General features: G+C 39.4%; 1 protein-coding gene across 1 annotated transcript in view; it reads left to right on the forward strand.

The window, feature by feature from the left end:
* Nucleotides 1–22,522, forward strand: part of FBN1 (fibrillin 1) — a 408,253-nt gene that overhangs the window by 51,831 nt on the left and 333,900 nt on the right. The window contains exon 3 of the mRNA XM_073623525.1: nucleotides 1,580–1,678. Within this exon, the coding sequence (XP_073479626.1) occupies nucleotides 1,580–1,678 (99 nt within the window). The remainder of the gene's footprint in view (nucleotides 1–1,579; nucleotides 1,679–22,522) is intronic.

Below are 22,522 nucleotides of genomic sequence, written 5' to 3' on the forward strand. Positions count from 1 at the left end.
GGACGCTTATTCTGTATCGGTGTGCAAGTAGGGAGCTAATAGGTCTTATTTAGTGAGGCTGGTAGGAATGTCCAGTGCCCCAAAGCAGTCATGAAATCACATTGGATTGGTGTAGCTACATGAACATGATACAGACTGACATTTAGCTGCAGCGGGTTACTACACATTCTTCCTTTTGGACTATGCTATTAAACAAAACATATTACCAAAGTGAAATAGCGATAGGCTGATCTTCAGTGGGCAACCTGTGCCTCTTTTGATGGTCAGGTACATGTGTCAGTACAGCACACGGGCCTTGCTGGGACTTGTAGTATAAAGGCAATAAGACTGCAGGTTGCTCCTGCTTGAGCTGGTGAATCTGATAACTATAACTTTTATGCACCTGCCGCCATAAAGTCACTCTCAGACCTGCAGTAAAGTTTTTGGCACCTGTACAAATGTTGGCCAAACTTCAATGCTGTGACATTAAAGTGTTAGAACATAAGCAGAAAATCACCACTAATGACAACAAATCATTATTCATCATTTACTATATTACACAGTGTCATCATTTTTCACTGTATATCCTGCACAGATGTTATGGCTCTCCATAAATTATGTAGCCGTAAATGGGAAGCAGCCGTCCTGCCTCAGCATATTTGTGTTACAAGTGGGCTACACCCAGCGAAAGATAATCTCCAAATGTCAGGCAAGCAAACCTGCACATTATGAACGTCAAAATAAAGTCTCCTTTACATGTTAAGGAATTTTGCCGTTGTGTTTCTATGGTGATTAGCTCATGCATCATTTATCCAGCTGGGCCTGTACCTTTAGTTTTTTAAAATTATTATGCACCAATGAGTTATGAAATATAACTTTATTGGGCCTTTATCTTTTACATTTATTCCTAATTTTTTAGACGGATCCGCTGTGACTGCAGCAGTAAAGAGGAGAACAGAAACAAAAATGATCTCCTATTGAAACATTGGCAAACATGGCTGCTCCAGTTGTGTATAGGTTGGTCGGAAAGCTTAAAATAGCCCACTAATATGAAATGCATCACCTTTATCTTTGACATTTTAGAACTTTTTTAATTACATCTCCATAACAGATTTTTGTTGACCATGTTTCATGTTAAACCCATATTTAGGGTCAAACCCTCCCCCCCCACACACACACACACCTACTTACAGAATCCATGGGTTCTTCTTCCAGCACAGCTATGTCATTCATTCACTGGAAAAGAAAGTCTTATCTTGTAGTCTGTTGATATTTCCTTCCCTGTAACTTGGTACAGATCTGAGCTGGAGGGAGAGTCTACAGGAGCCAAAGCAAACTGATTGTGATTGCAAGCAAAGCTTTGCAGGCTCTAATGCAAAAAAAAAAAAAAGGTAAATGCCCATTTTTGTTTTTAGAAATATGGGTGCATCCATTATTTTTATGCAAAAGGTCAAGTTCTTATTTCATTCCGACAGTTATTTTAAGAAATGAAACCTAGTTAAAGTTTAAAAAGAAGACACCGAAGTTTGACAGTTGAAAGTGAAGGACAACATATGTAATTCCACTATAAGTTAACATTTGTGAAATGTTTGTTTTACAGCCATTTGTCGGCACTCCTGTGGCGATGGGTTTTGCTCACGGCCTAACATGTGTACGTGTCCTACGGGTCAAACAGCTCCATCATGCGGTTCCAAATCTGGTAAGTTGCTTTTAGTAAATTTGTACATTTTTTTTAAATTAAACTTTCCACATTTAAAAAAGGGAATTCCTCTCTGATTAAACATTATGATTCTTTGTAAAAACGAGGAGCTGTTGAAATTACTAAATACAACCATTTTTGCAGTAGTAGAGCAGAAAATATCTAATTTGTTAGGGGTTTGCCTATGCCCTCCACAATGTTATGTTTACAGCACAAATTACTTACAGAAGATATTAAGAACTGTCATACCCTCAAAGGAGTTAAACTTTTCTCTTTTGGTTTAGATCTTCTTATATCTAAAGCTAGGTATACATGCACCTAAATTTGGCCAGTTCAACAGAAGCCGGTCTGTCAAATTGTCCTGCTTAAAAAAACAGCCTTCAATCAGCTGCAGTGCTGATCGGTGTATTCTGACAGGGATGGGAGGGGCAGTCCCACTATAGTGCAGCGGGGGAGATCTTAGCATCCACACCACTTGTGTGGATGCAGAGATTTGTAAGATTTTTTCATTCAACCCGATGGTTAAATGAAAAAAAAAATATGTATACCCTCCTTAACGCATGAAACGGAGAAAGGGTATCCATGTATAGTAACTGAGATTCGGATATAAGACTCAGATATGAAGGCACAAAAAATATGTTAGTTTTCACACATGGGCTTTTGAATTTCCCAGTGATAATAATAAGGTTATTTTATTATATTATATTATATTAGATACAAATAATCCCTCAGAAAAAGAGAAACACTTCTTTAAGTGGTTGTAAACCCTCCACTTTAGCTCATTGCAATCTATATAGAACAGGCAGCTGATCGCTGCGTGTGAAATTTCACTTACTCTTTCTGTTTCCTCATAATCCGTCCTGCATTCTGTAGTGACCTCAGCGGCGCTTGCGCAGTCCAAAGCTTCTTTAATAGCACTATGTGTGCCGTTTCACTATCCTCTGCATGCCAGGTTATTTACTGTCATTGAGAACAGCACAGAAGAAGCATCGAGATACTGTGCTCTCCAACTCTCCTTCCTGATTATCCCCTTGTGACTGTATAAGACGTCACACAGGGGGAGTGAACCAGAGCAGCACAGAGACTTGAAAAAGGGGATGGAGCTAAAGGCTTGGTTTAGACGCGATCACGCGATCGCGCATGCGCGAGATTTAGACAGGAAAACAAAGTAAGGGTGGAAATGACGTCCACAAAAGATTCAGCAATCACTGGTAAAGATGGCGCGGCCACTGCCCGGAAGAAAATAAATTTTACAAAAGCTAAAGTATTTTAAAACCTAATTTTAGTCACCTTTAAGTGTGTAAGTCTTACAAATACATTGCTGGATCATTGTATTTTAAAAACACTAAAAAAAGTACAAGGTTTACTTCCTCTTTAAAGGCTGTCAACTCCTGGATAGCCATCTGGAGTCACCAGGTATTACAAAAAATTCAAACTATATATATACCACACCCTCCATTTTGGACCACTACAGAGGTAGTAATCCTAAATACCTTAACTACAATTCAGTAACTTTTTTTTATTATCTCAATGAACGCTGTTTTTGCATAAAATCATAAATCATTATTCACAAATTTAAAACATTTAAAAGCATATCTTCCCACCCTGGGGTATACACGCACACACACTATAGATATATATTGTAAATGTTTGCATATTGCTGTATCCTTGTAAACCCTCAAATTAACTAAATTCACCCTGATTATTGCTGAAGAGTAAATCCTTACTGACCTCCAATCATCCAATGTAGTTGTAGCATTTACCTGAATGATCACTATTAAATTCCAGAGAAAGGATAATCCATATGGTGGATGTTGAATCTTCATGGGGGATGGGACTGCCCAATCTGTAATATGGACACATTTTAAATTGTGTTCCTAACATATACTCTATTAGATGCAGCAAATCTATGAAACTGTTTTAGCTTCAATACGCAGACAACTGAATAAAGTCCATTTCATATCAAAGATATTGGACCTCATACAACAATCACTGCCCATAGAAGGGAATCTGCCAGAAATACAATACAGGTTATGTAATTCTATATACGACTTGTGTGTTTGAATCTCTCAATGCCAAAAAGTTGTCTGCTAGGCATAATTCAATGTATGGACACAGTTCAAATCATTAAGTCCAGAAAATCAGTAGTCAGTATATATATCCAGTCAGGGTCACATTTTGCAACTGTTTTCACACATTTGTTGAAAGGTTTTCCATTTCCTTGATTGTTAAAATAATGTGTAGTGCTACAATAAATATCCACCCTTCGGCCCTGGTGTGTCGGAGAATGTGGTGCTGCTTGGAGAGTCTTTGGCACTGGGAACAGGGTACCCGAGAAACAGCAGCTGCTTTGTGGCAAAGTGCTACATAAACAAATGAGGTGTCCTTATAAAAGCTTATCAAATTCTTTACCCTGTATTAGCTTGAACGAATGAATAGATTTGAAGTGTCTGGATTCTCTGGCCATTCTAACACATTTCTCAGTTTTATTGTCCTATAGTCTAACTCAGTGGATTCTAACCTGGGGTACACATATCCCCCAAGTGTATGAGCCAGGACAGTTAGCGATAAGCAAAAACAAGTAAACAACAATACTTGTGCACACAGAATTTGGTGCAGCTGTGCTTAGTAACCAATCAGCTTCTAGGTTTTATTGTCAAAGCCTAAAGTGTTAAGCGGGAGTCCGGCGACCAATCTTTTTTTTTTTTTTTTAGGTCATTGAGACACTTTGCTAACCCCAAAATAATACTCACAGTTTGGGTTTAATACTTACGCCTCTGTCTGTTTTCGTACTGAAGAATAACTTAAAAAATGTGATGCTGGCTGTTTCCATCTTGCTTGTGGGCATGTGAAGCCCACAAGCATTGATTTCCTGGATGCGGTGAATGCTGTTCATTCACAGCTTGTTCACAAGCATGATCATTGTTTGCGCACTGAATCTTGGGAAGCCTGACACTAAGCTCCCAGGAGACAGTGCGGCGCCGGGGAAAGGCAATAAACACGCCTACTCCCATGGGAGGAGAGACAGGAAGTACCACAATAAAGTACAATATAAAGGTAATTACAGCGATAAAAAAAAATTTGTGTGGCATTTGAACATCTATGCAATTAACTGAAGGGGGTAAGATTAAAAAAATTTGAGTGGAACCCCACTTTAAAGCTTAAACCCACAACAGTAAAATCAGACTGTATACAGGCATACCCCACTTTTTAGTACACCATGGGGTTTATTTACTAAAGCTGGAAAGTGCAAAATCAGGCTCACTTCTGCATAGAAACCAATGAGCTTCTAACCTCAGCTTGTTCAATTAAGCTTTGGTAATAAGACCTGGAAGCTCATTGGTTTCTATGCAGAAGTGAGCCTGATTTTGCACTTTCCAACTTTAGTAAATTAACCACATTGTGTACTTAAAAGTGGGGTATGCCTGTATGCCGTAAAGCATGCATGTTATCCTGACTGTGGAACCTAAGGGGTTAATCCTCTGAATTGTCTAAAAAGGCTGTTTGATTCTGTCTCTCTGATCTCCCCTTCTTCCACAGTCCCCAAACCATCTCCTGATAGAACAGAGGCTAGGGGACAAGCTGCACATGCTCAGTTTGATGTGTATTGCTAGAGATGTTTTTTTTTCTTGGGAGAGTACATGTGATTAGCACAGGGCTAATCAGCACTGTCCAGACAGAGGGTCAGGGGTACTGCAGCCTGACGGGACAGTCATTTCAGAATGAAAACTCCTCCTACAAGCTTCAACCAGACACTGATAGACACACATGGGAGTAAGTCACACATGTGCAAGTCACAAGCAAGTCTCAAATCTTAACCTTCAAGTCACAAGCAAGTCCCAAGTTACTGTGGCGAAAAGCAAGCAAGTCAAGTCGAGTCCCTGCTAGAAGTCAAGCAAGTCAAGTCAAGTCATTTATTTTGGTCAAGTCACAAATTAAGTCAAAATACTGATCTACCCCATTTCCACCTTTAAATGAGTTAAAAGTCAGTTTTCAGGAAAGGTTTTGTTTTATTTTCAGCATTAACAAAACTGCTTAGTGCTTTTTTCTTGGCATATTAAAGAAACACTTTGAATGCCCAAACAGCAGACAAGGAGCAGAACACTCAGCAATTAAATGGCCAACAAGCCTGAAAAAATGTAGTCCTTGCTGAGGGGGAAAATAACTAAGCTCAAAGTATGAACTTGACACAATGCCAACATCTGGACACTTGAATGGTGATGAGAATAGCCACTTAAAATGCATTGCATTTGCAAAAAATTAAATTGGAAAGTACTTTCTCGCTCAGTTGTGAGCGATGGGGTCGCATTATCACCCCACCATGGCTGAACACACGTTCAACAGGTGCGCTTGATGCAGGGACTGACATAACTCTTACCGCTACCCTGAACAGCTCCAATGGCATTTGGCAAATGCCGATTGGCTCAGAGGCGGTGGTGGGCGGAGTGTGTGGGTAATATTTTCGGGGGGGGGGGGTGGTGCCAAGTCATTCCAAGTCAAATAGCCCAAGTCAAAGTCAAGTCGCAAGTCATTAGTGACAAGTCAAAGTCAAGTCGAGTCATTTATTTAATTTTGTCAAGCAAGTCGCAAGTCCTCAAACAGGTGACTCAAGTCTGACTTAAGTCAAGTCATGTGACTCAAGTCCCCCACCTCTACTGATAGAAGTCACGAGACTGCTCTAATTGCTGTTAAAAAAAGGTATTAAGCAGTTTATATTTACTAAAACGATTGCATTTGCATGTTCTGTGTACTGTGGGAGACCAGATATAGTGAATGCAGGGTCCTGGGTTTAGGAATATTTTAATTGAACATGCTGAAGTCAAAAGCTGATTGGTTATTATGCACAGCTGCACCAGTTTCTGTGTGCACCCGTTTCAGTAAATCTCCCTCAAAGTGTTGCTTGGTTGCCATAGCTGGCAATATAATAGGAATCAGCCACTAATGTCATTTTTTTTTAATTGGTTGCCAGTTCCCCGTTTTACATACTAGTATATTTGACCTGGCCGCCTAATTGTTTGTAAACATTAGTGAGTTCATGTTGTGCACATGCAGCCCGCCAATTACTTCCTGAGGGGTAAGACTTAAGGTGTGGGAACAGAGACCCGGGATAGCATGGGATAGAAACAGATGGGGGGGGGGGGGGGGGAGTGTGAATATGCTCTTGTGATTCAGTGTAAATGTAAGTACTCAAGTGTATTCAAAATCAGGGTGACAGGAGCACCAGGATTGGTGATCTTTTGGCCCTAATATTAATGCGAAACTAAACTGACTATGACCACCACAAACTGAAAACGCTATTTAAATCATTTTTAATATTCAAAGCAAACTCACCCTTCCATCCATGTCTTTATGCTTTATTTTGTTGGCCATCTTAAATAAGGGTAGATGGTTCAAGTAGTATTTACTTCCTGGAATCCACTTGCCCTTAGCTCAGGCATGCATGCATGAGGGTGTGGTTAGCTGAGAAAACTAATTTTCCAGGTGAAAGAAAACAAAATACCCATGAAGACTTATGGGATCTATAACATCATTTTAGCCTAGGCCAGAAACCAGGAAGCAACTGAAGAAATGTAAAAAAAAAATGTTTAAAACAGGAAAATATAAAATACCCTTCTATCTATTTACTGATACTGTCAGTATAAGGCAGTGTTTCTCAACTCCGGTCCTCAAGGCGCCCCAAAAGGTCATGTTTTCAGGATTTCCCTCAAGATGAAACGGCTGTGGTAATTACTAAGGCGGTGAAACTGATCAAATCACCAGTGCAAAATAATGGAGAGCCTGAAAACATGACCTGTTGGGGTGCCTTGAGGACTGGAGTTGAGAAACATTGGTATAAGGATTAAAATTTGTTAATGTTGAAAGAGTTTAGTTCAGCTTTAAGTACACTTACTACAGTATTTAAAGGATCAAACATATACAGTTTTTGGTTTGATACTGACTGATGGAGGGGGTACAATTTATGGAAACTGACTGCCAAGAGGTACACAAGTGAAAAAAGGTCTAAACCATTGTGACCAAGCAGAAATTCACTTCCACCCACCTGGTATTCATTATAATTGGTACTATATGGTAAAGTTGAAGTTTTTTTTGTTTTATTTTATTCTATAATAAAATAATTTTATTAAAGATTTAACACCTTGCACTGCCAAACATTACAAAGCAGTACAAAACTCAATGTAAATTTACTTGACAGTGGAGTCAATAAAAGATACAGGTAAACCATAGCAATATAATGAGATCTTCTTAAAACATAAACCCAGTCATCTAACTTTTGACCAAAACTGCCATCATGAAAGAGCACTGCCCGTACCCTTATGGAGATGGAAACCTTACCCGGCAATAAGCCTGCGTAATTTGTCCCTGTTCAGATCCACTGGGGCAAACCCAGGGACATCCAACCAAGGAGCCAGCAATCTCTTATATTTAAGCGTGCAACCCCTGTGTTGGTATATAAGTTTCTCCATTCTCAACATATTACCTACGTTCTTAACCTATTCCCCCTCCGTGGGAGGGTCCTTAGACTTCTGGTGTACCATAATTAGTTTATGTGCCTGGAATAAGACTCTAGTTATGACCTCTCTGGTGTAATTTTCCCAGTTGTATTCCTCCGGGATACCAAGCAAGCAAGATTTCGGATCCAGGGGTAGGGATATTTGAAATACTAAGTTAACTTTATTCACCACCCCCGCCCAGTAAGAGTGTAGTTTTAGATGTAAAGTTGAAGTTTAGTTAAACATTTTTTTAGTATACAGCACCAGGGACATAACTTACTCTAATGAAGGGTGTCCTACATCCTGATGGGTGCTTCTTATTGTGGAAATCCTCCCTTCACTGTTATCAAATCCTTCTCACAGCCGTGAATTTTTGGTGCTGCATGTACTAAGAGCAGTGGCTGCGTCTGGTAAAAGTCTCCCAATACCCACCCTTCCCTTCCTCCCCACTCCTCCATTAAGACAACACCTTGTATTGTTTTCAAAGATGCAAATGGGTGGATAATTGATGAGATCCCTCCTCTGCTCACAGAACATGTTGAATTCTGTAAGATACAGAGAGTTTTTTTATTGGAGGAGGGGGAAGGAAAGGAAGGGCAGGCATCGGGGGGGGGGACATACAACCATAGCCGCTGCTCTTAATTCATGCAGCACAAGAAGTTCATGACTGCTAAGAGGATCCAACATCAGTGAATTAAGGATTTCTACATTAAGAAGCAGCCAGCAGGATGTTGGATATCCTTCACTAGAGGTAGGATGTATACCCGGTGCAGTATACAAAATAATGAGCTTTAATGTACTATAGGCTATAGTTCAGGTATAATGATCTCTCTACAGCACTCTTTGCTTTTAGCAGCCACTTGTGGCTAAATGTGCCTGTAGGTGCTGATATATCACTGTGTCTATTATTCTGGTTATTGCATCAAAATATGGTAATTTTACTCATAATAGAGGTGTTAAGGGGTCAAGCCACATATAAAAGCCAAGAATAATCTAGAGGTCAGAATCAAGGGAAAACACAACCAACAGATCAGAACAAGAACAGGAGGCAGGCCATGAATTGAAACACCCTTGGTCTTAGAGGAAACAAACAATTACTGGGTGACTTCTGAAAATAGAACTAAACTTTCTCAATCAGCATTAACTATTTTTAATCCTTATGCTGCTAGCATTAGTAAATAGATAGGAGTATATTTAACGTTTTTTTACATTTCTTCAATTGCGTCCTGGTTTCTGGCCTAGGCCAAAATGATGTCAAACATCCCAGGAGGACATTTTTTCTTTCATCTCTTTCGTCTGGAGGAGGCAAGAGGGGCTATCTCAGCTAAGTACATTTTTCTTTCTGAACGTGTGAGCTAAGGTAATTTCTCAACAAAATAAAGCATGGAGATATGTATGGATGGATGGATTTGCTGTAAATATTAAAAATAAATTAAAGTGATTGTAAACGATCACCTTGTAAAACAACCTATTCAGTTTAAAATAGAAATGAAAGGCAAAACATTTGTTTATAGATTAAAAAAAAAAAACATTCCAAATACCTTTTTTTATAAATGATCACATTCCCTCTGTTCTCAGTTTTATAAGAGCTGGGGGAGGAGAAGCAACAGGACACTGAACTAACCATTGAAAGGCTGTGCAGGGGGTATGTGTCAGGATAAGTCTGATCATTGGAGGAGAGCAGGCTGAGTTCCCAGCACAGCTAGAGAACTGACCACAGTGTGCTCTCCTGCTTAGTGTGGTAAGTTTTTAATAGGAAAGCAGAGGGACTGGTAGGAACACCAAGGATTTCACACAAAGGAAGCACTACAAAGAAAACAGTACACGGTACAGCATACACATATCAGGAATATGAAATGTTGGGTTTGTATATTCTTGAAGTTCCATTCTCAGTTTGCAGTGCTCAGATACCGTTAAGTTCAGCTTTAAGCGTTAAGTGTCACTGTGACTATCCACTTGTGTAATGTATATCCACTGTCACAAACTTACATGGTCTGGCAAAGATGGTGTGTCTCTTAAAATACATCCTTGTTTAGTGTTATTATATGTGTTTTTTTTATATTATACTGTATATATATATAATTATAAAACTAAAATTACTGATCAATTATCCTGCAGATGGGATAATAACATACAAGGAGGCTACCTTGGAATAGAAAGAACAGGTAGTTAGTCAGTAAAACTTTTTTTTTAATTTAATTTTTTTTTTTATTTAGAAGAAGCGATATACCCATTCCACTAAACAAATATACAGTAACATAACTTCAGAGGATACAGTGAATATAGCACAATAATGCATAGATTAACAGTAAAGGATTGCTGGTGTCACTGAACCCAAAAGCAAACAGTTTGTAAACCAATTATTTAAAAAAAGCTTTCTTTATATACAACCAAAAAATAAAGTTTTATTCTCCAATTGTGTGAGGAAATCAACACAACCCCCCAGTATGACAGAGGGAAGGGGAGGGGAGAATCAAAAGGTGGGGGGACAGGAGATGGGGAGATGGAAAGGTGGGGTCTGTTGGGAAAGGGAGGGATAGAAGAGAAGGGTGAGCGAGTAATGAAGGCGAAACCCCCCACCCTCCTGGCCTGATGCCCTGGCTCTACTCACTTAAAGAAACTAGAAGGGCAAAGAAAATATTGTTGGGAGCCTAATGGTGTTTGTTCCTTATAAAAGAAATAAGGGGTTCAGATTTTCCAGTATTTTACTTCTGCTCTTTTAACGCCATGGTTAGGTATTCCAGTAAATCTTTTTAAAGAAAATTGAAGGAATGGACAGCAAATAATTATGAGACCTGACTACCTCAGTCTTCTAACAAACTTCAGTTCTTCCATGACCATTGCCCAGTAAAACTCCCACCCTTGTTGACTAATTTACTCAATATGTAAATAAGTTTTTCTTTATTCCTCTTCCAAAGAACATTTATTTTCAGCATTACTCACATAGCAAAGTGCATTCACGTCACATTTTGTATAATTATTGATTTAATCAAACTTTTTATTTACCTGCATTTATTGTTCTGTAGGTCCACAGACTGTCAGACATAATTTTAGGTTATCCATATATGGATGTTTATGGACATACAGTATATTACGTCACCAAGAGAAACCTCTTTTCTGCACAGTGCCATAGGCAGTCTACTTTTGGTCTGTAGGCATACACTAAGTTGGAAGCCTCACAGTCCAAAGTCAAATACCCCACAATAATAAGGGGAGCGATCCAGCCTTGTATATGTAGTTTTCTCTTCAAGAAGCTGACTGTAAATCCTCACAAAAGAATATATACTAAAAAACAAAAGCAGAGCATTTTGAAGAGTATCAGCAGATGGACAGGTAAATTAGATTTGATGTATGTAGCTCACCTTGGTGTTGGCCGAGGAAACACTAGCTTGTAACCTAACTGACAAGCGTAAATAGCAGAAATCCACAGGAAATTTCCAAGAGATCTTCAAAAACACATCCGAAGTGTACCACTCTCAACATCATCTCTGCTTGGTGAGCAGCCAAGTAGACACCACTTTGTGTCCTGGCTGACAAACTTAATTAGCAGGAATCCACAAAAAAATTCTAAGATATATCCCAAAAAACATCCCAGTACTGGGTGTACCATGCTCAGCTTCAGTGCTGCTGTATATTGGGAGTCCACACGGTGTGGAGTAAGGAGATAAATCCCAGTAACACTTGATAAACAAGTCCTACATTTCTTTAAATCACTCGGCACAGCCATGGAAGCTCATGTAACAGGGTGGCAATGCAAAAGAGCAACTGGGAAACGGTGTTATAGCGTTGTCACTCCATAACAGTAAGTTCCTGAACAAGGATCTTTATAGCAAGATGAGCAATTATTATATTTATAAAAGCTGCAGAAATAACTTTAATATGTTTAGGATTATATGAAATTTTAGTGTTTGGGTTTTGTGTGTCATCATTTTATCACCTTGTTTACTAAGTGCCATAATCTGGTGTAACCTTCCCTCTAGTAAATGAAACATATATAATAATAGGAGTTAGGCCCCTTTCACATTGCCACGACTTGAAAGTCGTGCGATATTTCCGCGATTTTGCTGCGATTTTGACGCGATTTCAGGGAATACTTGTGTATACTTGAGGTCTATGGACGTCAACTCGCATCAAAGCCGGACCAAAGTAGTACAGGGACTACTTTGAACTCAGTGCGACTTGAAGTCGCACAGATATGAATGGTTATCATTGGGAATCATGGGGACTTGTCATGCGACTCTGATGCCCAAAGTTGCAGGAAAAGTCACACAAGTGTGAAATGAGCCTTAACAATAATATATACTGTATCATATATACAAAACAACTCAAGACAACATTCCTTTAAAATCTTTCCCGCTAGATAAAATGCACAGGCAGCTTGTGAACAAATGTAGGAAATGTCTTATTATGGGTTCATGCGAGCTTGTTTTCCGTTAGAGAAGTGTGCCTTTCTTCCAACTTGGAAAAAGGGTTTTCAAATCAGATCTTAGGCATCTGTTCACTCTGCTAATCTAAACTTCAGTTCAAAGCGTTTGAATGAGTTTGATACTCATGTGGGAATGGAATTAAAAGTTGGCAAAAGTAGCGTTAATTGAAATCAGTTTCTTGAAATGATTTCCTATTCTGCTTGTCGGATGATCTAATTTCCTATAACACCAAATAGCAAATATTTTGTTATGCTGAATAAAGTTATCTCACCCAGCACATTTTGCAGTTAAGAACACCATTTGTATGTGCTTCAATGCATGTACTGATCAGCTACTGTAAATAGAAAATGTATTGCAGAGCTACTGTACATAGAAATATAATAAATTGTGCACACAGGACGTGGCATCTACATTTAGAGGAAACACCTGTGTGATCATCATAGAGTCCCTAGAAACCTCTGGCATCAGTACGACATGAATGTTAAATTAGTACTTTTCTTTTATATTGCTTATACTCCATTATTAAAGAGTATTTCTACTTTTGTTGAGAAAAAAACAATCCCCTCTGGGTGGTCAATGTACGTACATTGCAAAGATTTTACCAAACTTTGTAGCAGAGTCCTCCTTGTTTCTGTTCTTAAAGTGATATTAAAGGCAATAAAAAAAATAAAAATAACAAACATGTTATACTTACCTGCTCTGTGTAGTGGTTTTGCACAGAGCAGCCCAGTCCTGCTCTTCTTGGGTCCCTCGCCGGTGCTCCTCGCCCCTCCCTCCTGCTAAATGCCCGCAGAGCAAGCAGCTTGCTATGTGGAAACCCAAGTAGGCTCGCTCCCGAGCTGCTGCTCTGCATGTCCATTCACACACAGAGCCTCAGCCCAGCCTCCTCTCTCTCCTCATTGTCTCACTGGCTGTAACTGATATTGCATTCTCTGCGTCCCTTTAGGAATAATTAACCCTTAGGAAGTATCTCATCAAAAACACAATTTCTATTGCAAAAGATGCCTAAAATCTGACTTGTATCTTAGTGAAGGTTTCTGAGAAAGTCAGTATGCCAATCACACAAGTAGGAAATGACAGTTCGGTATATTAACTATGTACACAAGTGCTGCAGGTTGCCATATGCATTGCATTTTACAGAAAATACAGCAGATACAAACTGAAAAGGAAAGGTAATTTTTAATAACATTAAATTAAAATATGGCTTGTGTAGCAATTGTATATTGAGCTGATTAGGCCAGATTAACATAAAAAGTTTTTGGAAGTTTTTTTTCTTTGGATTGTTGGTGGGGGTATTTAAGTTGCTTTTTTAAATTTAATTTAGTGTTCTTTGTATTTGTTTTTTTTTTCCTTTTTGTATTTGATTGTTATGTATTCTGTCACTTTAAAGCCCGGTTCTGGGCTTTCAAAAACATTGTCACCCCTTCCTCCTACCCACCTCCAACCCATCCTGCCAGGCATTTAGATTTTCTTGAAGCAAATTCCAATCACCTGAATCCCCCCATCCAGGTCCCTCACTGACGTTGTCTCTGTCATTTTTTTTGCACAAGAACAGGTCAATTGAAAGGAGCTTTTGTAACCCTCAGGAACAATTTAAAGCCCATTGCACCCTTAAAGCGAACCTGTGTCCAGACCATGCTGACTAAAGTTTTTACATATTCTAAACAAGCATTAAACAAAACATCATTCACCTCTGTAACTATAGTCATTGTGGGATAATTGTGGGTGTGTTTGTGTGTACAACAGAGCCACTAAAATCGTAGCTTCTTTCTTCTTTGCTTTCTATGGAAATCAGAATATTGCCAACCTGCCAATCTACAAACCTTCTAATTTAAACAAACAGCAGAGTATCCAAGCTGTCAGAAAGGACTAAAACCCAACTTAGAAATCTTTGCTGTAGTCATTGAGGATCATTGAGTATTAATTCATTCTCAGTACAAGCAGCTAGAGAGGTTAGATGGCCTCCTGCTTCAAAGCCCTTTTGTTACTTGTTAAAAATATGTAAAATTTTAAAGTGTATAGCATGCAGTACATGTGTAAAAATTAGTGTAGCGCTGAATGGTGAAATACCTCTGTGTGCACAAAAGCACACAATAATAAAAATTTACTGATGAGAGAGTGATGTGCCACTCACTAAAGTGCATGTGCAAAAGTGCTGACAAAGAACAATTCAAAAACAATAAACTATCATTTCAATGGTACACAAAAGGTGAATACACTGATATGCATGAAGGAAACAGTTCACTATATATCAAAAGAACAACACATGATGTATATTTCCAAGAGTTGTAAACATCAAAGTCCAGAAAGTGTCAACAATGAAAAATCCACTTCTGAAGACAAAAGATGACTGAATTTCAATGAGATATCTGAGATACACACGAAGATCGATTTTCAAAATGAATGAGATAAAACACTATTACCAGATGTGATGGACACACCTACCATACGGCAGTGAGTCTGACGGGCTTGGGGCGCTATATTCCTAGCGCTCTAGTATGATGGAAATGGAAAAGCCGGATGGAACCGAATGATGGATCCCAGGACTCCGAACCATGCTCCCAATGGTGCAGGTCAATCAAAAAAATGTATTTACGATCATACATTAAAATGACAGATGCAGAGAAGATAAAAGATGTGATCACAAAAATCCTATAAAAGCAATGTGGGAGGCATAAGATAAGCAGGATCAACGCGTTTCAACACCATAGGTCATCAACAGGGGCATATCTGTACATGTGCAGTTCATGCATGTTTTGCTGTGTTTATCCCTTTAAAGACCCTGCATGTACAGAAAAATAACTGTTAATCTGCCAGAAATGCACTTAGGTCTAACTCTGTTGTGGGCTGACAACACACAGCGTTTTTGTGCACTGAGTGGAGTCAGCCCTGCTGTTATATTTTGCTAAACTACTAAACCATTTCCACTCACAGATCTCTACAACATAAAGGTTAATCATTCTTTAGTCAAAAATAAGGATTAGGAGGGTTCTTTGAGATAAAACAGAAAGTGTACGAAGGACACAGGATTGCTCTGAATTCCAAACATGAGCAACAGATTCAAACATACAAAACAACATACTTTCATTGGTATATTTAACAGACCAAGCTGGGTGAAATTAAAGGGGTCGTAAACCCTTGCAGTTTTTTAATGCATTCTATGCATTGAGGTGAAATCCTCTTGTAGTGCACCGGCCCCCCAGAGCCCCCATTTTACTTACCTGAGCCTGATCGTTCCTGCGCCGGGGACGAGCACATCCGCTCCAGCCGATGCCTCGGGTCTTGATTGGATAGATTGATAGCAGCGCAGCCATTGGCTCCCGCTGTAGTCCAAATCCAATGATGCAGGAGCCGGGGGCGGGGCAGTGGACGCAGCAGCAGGACACGGGAGCGTGCCCGCATGGGTGCCCTGAGGCAGAGTGCTTCTCCGACGGGGCATTCGAAAAGAGGAGGAGCCAGGAGCGCACCTGAGGGACCCCAGAAGAGGAGGATCGGGGGTCACTCTGTGCAAAACCAACTACACAGAGGAGGTATGACATGTTTGTTATTTTGTTTTTAATAAAATAAGACTTTAGATATTCTTTAGGAGAAGTTAATTGTTAGGGTTTACATTTAATTTAAATGTTTATAGTCTGGGCACAGGTGCGCTTTAAATGTTACTTCCCGTTGATTCCAATGTATTTGCAAAGATGGTGAAATTTCCACAAACAATTTTTTTCTGGAATTTTGATAACATTAAAGCTCCCAAATTTTACTAGAAGGAAGCAGCACCCCCCCCCCCCCCCTACACACACACTGCCCAAGGAAAATAGAGTAAACGTATGTAGAGCACACTAGTCATTCATTTTGAAGGAAACCGCACAGGTGCGGTTTAAATATTACTTCCTGTTGACTCCAATGTAAAGATGGTGAAATTTCACTAAGCTTGCATATTTTTTCTGGAATTTTGATAAAATAAAACTCTCAATTTCACCGGAAGGCAGCTGCAACCCCCAACCCCCACCACACACACACACACACACACCAACCCACACTGCCCAAGGAAAATAATGTAAACTTATATAGAGCATACTAGTCATTCGTTTTGAAGAAGAGCTGTGCAGGGAAGTTACAAAGCTATCACATAGTGTAGATATGTTTCCCATACATCCCCTGTGCTTGGTTATGTTATCTGATGTCACATGACCAAGCGCAGGAGATTCATTGCAAAGCATTCTAGTGCTGTGTGCCATCTGCATAGCCTTTTATTAAATTCAAAGTCAACTCTGCTGCTGTTTTCTTTGAATATAAATGTTATTCCTGAGCATTAAAGGAGATTACAGTTAAGAGGGAGGTACAAACTTTGCATCAAGACCCTAGATTGCACACATTCATTTTTACATTCTTATCAAGCATACCCCACTCCCCTTTTTGCTCACATATGCATTCCTAAGCAAAAGGCTTCTTCTCTTACGGGTGTAAATTGGGTATAAACTGTTCTCTCTAGATGCGGATGGATGAAATAGCAGTTCTGCTCTCTCTGCCCATTGTTATATTTACTCCTATTTCCTCCTTACATCCACAGTTCCACATTCACCCCACTCCTACCTTTATCACCCATGTCCCTTCTGTAGTGAATCTCTCAAGATCAGGATGCATTCTCTGGCCCATCAACTCTCATTACCCCCAACCACCACTTCTACCAGCTTCCTTTTAACCCACGTACCACCATTAGCTTCCATCCAACTTCCACCATATGCTACTGTCTTTAAGCCTCCTCACGCTCAACTTCAATTCACTGCCCCAGCATCATTTTTTATCTTGCCCCCTTCCATTACCAGCTTACAGGTCAAATTAAAAATAAATGACTAGATAGGCTTGAACATATATCAAGATATTTTTCCCCTAAGTAGCTTACAATCCAAGGTTCCTCCCTCATATGCTTACATATACTACACTAGGGTTAGTTTAGACAGGAGCTAATTAAACTACCAGCATGTCTGTTGCTGAGCTAAAACCTGTGTACCCAGAAGGAACCAACACAAGCACAGGGAGAACATGCAAACTCCATCCAGGTTATGTCTTGGTGGGGATTCAAGCCAAAGACCCTAGTGCTGTATAGCAGGAGTGCTAACCATTAAAACATGGTGCTTAAAGTGGAGCTCCACCCAAGAGGGGAAGCTCCGCTTGTTTGCTTCCTCCCTCCGCTGCCACAATTGGCACCTTTCGGGGGAGAGGGGGGAGAACATACCTGTCAAAACCAGGAACCTGCTCCCACTTCCGGGTAAGAACGCCGCACAATGATCATGACGATCTTCAAAATTTCTGTGTTATAATACCCCTTCTATAGAGGTAACAAGGACAGGCTAACTGCTTCTGAAAGGTAATGTGGCTCAACAAAATCTTGAAAGTATCTTTTTTTAATCATCATAAATTCCAGTTTACTCATATATTTTTGTTTGGTTTGTCTTGTTTTTTTGTTTTTTTGCCAAGTTACTAATTTCTGAACGCTCCATCCACTGTTTTTTAGTTTAATTGGCATAGAGGTTACTTTTCCATTTCAGAGTAGAGGAATGTATTTTTCTTTTAAGGTGGTGGGCACACACTGTTCCATTGTTGTGAAAATTAAATTTAAAGAGAATGTATAAAGTTTGGCATATTATTTCATTAATTAATATGTTCAGGAATAACAAATATTTCATACAAAATATTTAAAATGTACCTATTCCCAGGTAGAAGGTAGATCTCTGTGGTCTTTTCTAATTCTGTTAATTTTAAAAGTTCCCTGGAAAGTTTGTGCTGAATAATCTTCCCCACTCTCTCTCTGTACAGAGTCTAAGCCCCCGTTCACACCAGAGCGATTTGTCGTGCGATTTGACAGGTCAAATCGCATGACAAGTCGCACCCTAGTGTCGCAATGACACTGTTCAAATCGGTGCTAGGCCACATCGATTTGAAATAGTACTTCTTGCACTACTTTTGGCGATTTCAGGTGTGACTTGGATAGACATCTGTGCATGAAGCCGCACAGATGTCTTCCAAGATGCACCTGAAGTCGCACTGACATGCGGCTTTGAAATCGTGCAATTTCAGATTAAGTTGCACGATTTCAAAACCGCATTCAGTCTGAAGGAGGGCTAAATTAGGGAAACAGTGAAAACAAAGTCAAGGTGAAAGAAAGTATGTTAAAATTTCCATGTGTTTTAAACATTCAATGTTTATATGGAGATCTTTGCATTGAAAAATACATGTGCAGAATTCAAATATAAAGCCTTTTGTATATACCGTATAAAATAATTATATATTGGGTAATATATTACATAATTCTTTGGTAAAATTTAAAAGATGAGTTTGCTTCGAATAAATAAATATTCAACATGTCAAACCTTCTGTACAGTATACCTGTGAAACAGCAAAAAACTTTGGTACCCTAAATCTTCCAAAGACAATGAGTCCCTACAGATCATCAATTTAGAGTTTACTGTAAATAATTATTGGGCTCACTCTGGCATGGGCGGCGATATATAACATGTGTGGGGCAATTGACGTTTTTGTGCACAGGCACCACGACTCATGTTTATATTCATATGTACATGTATGTGGGTGGTGAGCCTCTGAATTGATTTTTGGGAGGCATTTAGGTGCTTTGGTGTAACTTACATTTTTGACACTTTTTCTTATTAAAACTTTTTTTCCATCACATAACGGACAAAAGAAAAATCCTTTATGTCATTTTTTGTGTGACGGGTTCTCTTTAATGAGACATAATTTTTTGAGCTGCACCTGTATAGTGAGGTTTTCTCAAATTTGACTGCAAAAGTGGAAATACATTTTAGGACCTTGAGTTTTTTTCAGGGCTGTGCCCTCATCTTAGTCAAAGACGTCAAAAAGGTGGATCAACTTAATTGTTTAATTATTTAGAAGATTCTAGTTGTGATTGAAGAACAGTATTTGACCAACATAAGAAAAATAAATCTTTGCTGTGCACTAGCTATTCTAACATCTACTCTGAAATAGGTTGTTCAGAACTAGGGATCTAACAAATGAAATCGTTTAAAGCTGGGTACACATGCGTCATTTCTTTTTTGTTCAGCCAGCGGGCTAATTGAAAAAAACATAACAACAGATACCTGCATTCACACAAGTGAGGTGGATCAAGGAATCCCCTGCTGGCACATTGTAATCTGACAGCGGGGACTCCCTCCTGTCAGAATACACTGATCAGTGCTGTAGTCTGTTGGCTGCATCTGTTGATTAAATGAAAAATTTTCAGCAGGTCTATTTGACAGAAGCCGATCTAACAATTGTGTAGTTAAGTGAGCCACAATTTTTCTCTAGATTCAAGAGTACAGTTATTGTAATAGTCACCTAAATCCTTCATCTGGGGTCCCCGCCAGTGCTGTTTCTGGGTGTGGGGGACCGGTAATCCAACACTTCAGATGTGCCCACTCTGGCCAGTCTCCTCCTTTCCCCTGGCGATTATGTTATCGCATACAGACACTGAACAGACACTGAATCCTGGGAGAACCCTGACGCTGAACAGCCATTAGGACACCCAAAGAAGGACCCCATCTCTTATGCACAGAAGAAGAGAGAAGACCCGGAAACCCAAATATCACCTGACTATGCATTTAGGTGACTAAAAGGGGTATTTAGGTAGTTAGCGCTGGGCGTGTGGGATGGGGGAGGGGAACCCGAAATTCAACTTTAAGCATTTTCTTGAAAGTTATATATAATTGTGGTACCAGATCGTCAACATACAGTGCCTTGAAAAAGTATTTATACCCCTTGAAATTTTCCACACAAATACATTTTTTTTACATATAAATATCTGAAAAGTGTGGCGTGCATTTGTATTCAGCCCCCTTTACTCTGATACCCCTAACTAAAATCTAGTGGAACCAATTGCCTTCAGAAGTCACTCAATTAGTTAATAGAGTCCACCTGTGTGTAATTTAATCTGAGTATAAATATAGCTGTTCTGTGAAGCCCTCAGACGTTTGTTAGAGAACATTTAATGAACAAACAGCATCATGAACGCCAAGGAACACACCAGACAGGTCAGAGATAAAGTTGTGGAGAAGTTTAAAGCAGGGTTAGGTTATAAAAAAAATCCCAAGATTTGAACATCTCACGGGGCACTGTTCAATCCATCATCTGAAAATGTAAAGAGTATGGCACAACTGCAAACTTATCAAGACATGGCCGTCCACCTAAACTGACAGGCTGGGCAAGGAGAGCATTAATCAGAGAAGCAGCCAAGAGGCACATGGTAACTCTGGAGGTGCTGCAGAGATCCACAGCTCAGATGGGAGAATCTTTCTACAGGACAACTATTAGTCGTGTACTCCACAAATCTGGCCTTTATGGAAGAGTGGCAAGAAGAAAGCCATTGTTGAAAGAAAGCCATAAGAAGTCCCGTTTGCAGTTTGTGAGAAGCCATCTGGTGGACAAAGCAAACTTATAGAAGAAGATGCTCTGGGCAGATGAGACCAAAACTGGACTTTTTGGCCTAAAAGCAAAATGCTATGTGTGGCGGAAAACTAACACTGCACATCACACTGAACACACAATTCCCCACTGTGAAACATGGTGGTGGCAGCATCATGTTGCAGGGATGCTTTTCTTCAGCAGGGACAGGGAAGCTGGTCAGAGTTGAACGGAAGATGGATGGAGCCAAATACAGGGCAATCTTAGAAGAAAACCTGTTAGAGTCTGCAAAAGACTTGAGACTGGGGTAGAGGTTCACCTTCCAGCAGGACAACGGCCCTAAACATACAGCCAGAGCTACAATGGAATAGTTTTGCATATTCGTGTTTTAGAATGGCCCAGTCAAAATCCAGACCTAAATCCAATTGAGAATCTGTGGCAAGACTTGAAAATTGCTGTACAGACGCTCTCCATCCAATCTGACAGAGCTTGAGCTATTTTGCAAAGAAGAATGGGCAAAAAATTCACTCTAGATGTGCTGGTAGAGACATACCCAAAAAGACTTTCAGCTGTAATTGCAGTGAAAGGTGATTCTACAAAGTATTGACTCAGGGGGGCTGAATATAAATGCATGCCACACTTTTCACATATTTATTTGTAAAAAAAAGTTGAAAACGATTTATCATTTTCCTTCCACTTCACAATTATGTGCCACTTTGTGTTGGTCTGTCACATGAAATGCCAATAAAATACATTTACGTTTTTGGTTGTAACATGACAAAATGTGGAAAATTTCAAGGGGTGTGAATACTTTTTCAAGGCACTGTATATATAAAATACAAAATGTTTATTAGGTCCAGATGTTCTATAACAAATAGATAAGTAAACTAATATGGCATTACAAATCTCATTTTGTGTTGTAGCACCTATGTTAGTTCTACAGGTCTGGTAATTACATTAACTTTTAGCTTTCAAATTGCCAGTTACAGACTCTGAATTTTCCTTAACCATGTACTGTAAGTCAGTAAACTACCAGTCTGATTTCCATTTTAGAAAAAGATTGGTGAAAAACAGCTTCTTTTAAATTGTAGTCATAATAGCATTAAATTGTATTTACATTGTGCTAGCAGCCATTTTTATTATTTGTTGGTTGTGGGGGTTTGAGTACAGTTCAACCCACTAAAATTGAATTTCTCGAAAATATGATGTAGGAGGCTGTAACATGTAACTAAAGACCAACCAAGAAAAAAAAGCACAGATTTGGTTGGGGATTTGAAAGTTACAGGCTTCGGGGAAAATGTCCTTGCAAAGAACAGCTTCCCTTGCAAAGTGAACAGCCTATTTGCCTTTAGTAACTCATTCCAATTGAGTGGATCTTTGTGCCGAAGCAGCGATGACACCTTAAAATGTATGCACTTGATACAGCCTATGGGCCAACTGTGCATTGGCACGTTCTGCTTGAGTCTTATCTGTGAAACCAGTCTACTCCACATAGTGGAGATCCTTTCCTACATATG

The sequence above is a fragment of the Aquarana catesbeiana genome, linkage group LG03 (genome assembly GCF_042186555.1).
Source record: "Aquarana catesbeiana isolate 2022-GZ linkage group LG03, ASM4218655v1, whole genome shotgun sequence".
In the NCBI taxonomy this organism is placed as follows: Eukaryota; Metazoa; Chordata; class Amphibia; order Anura; family Ranidae; genus Aquarana; species Aquarana catesbeiana.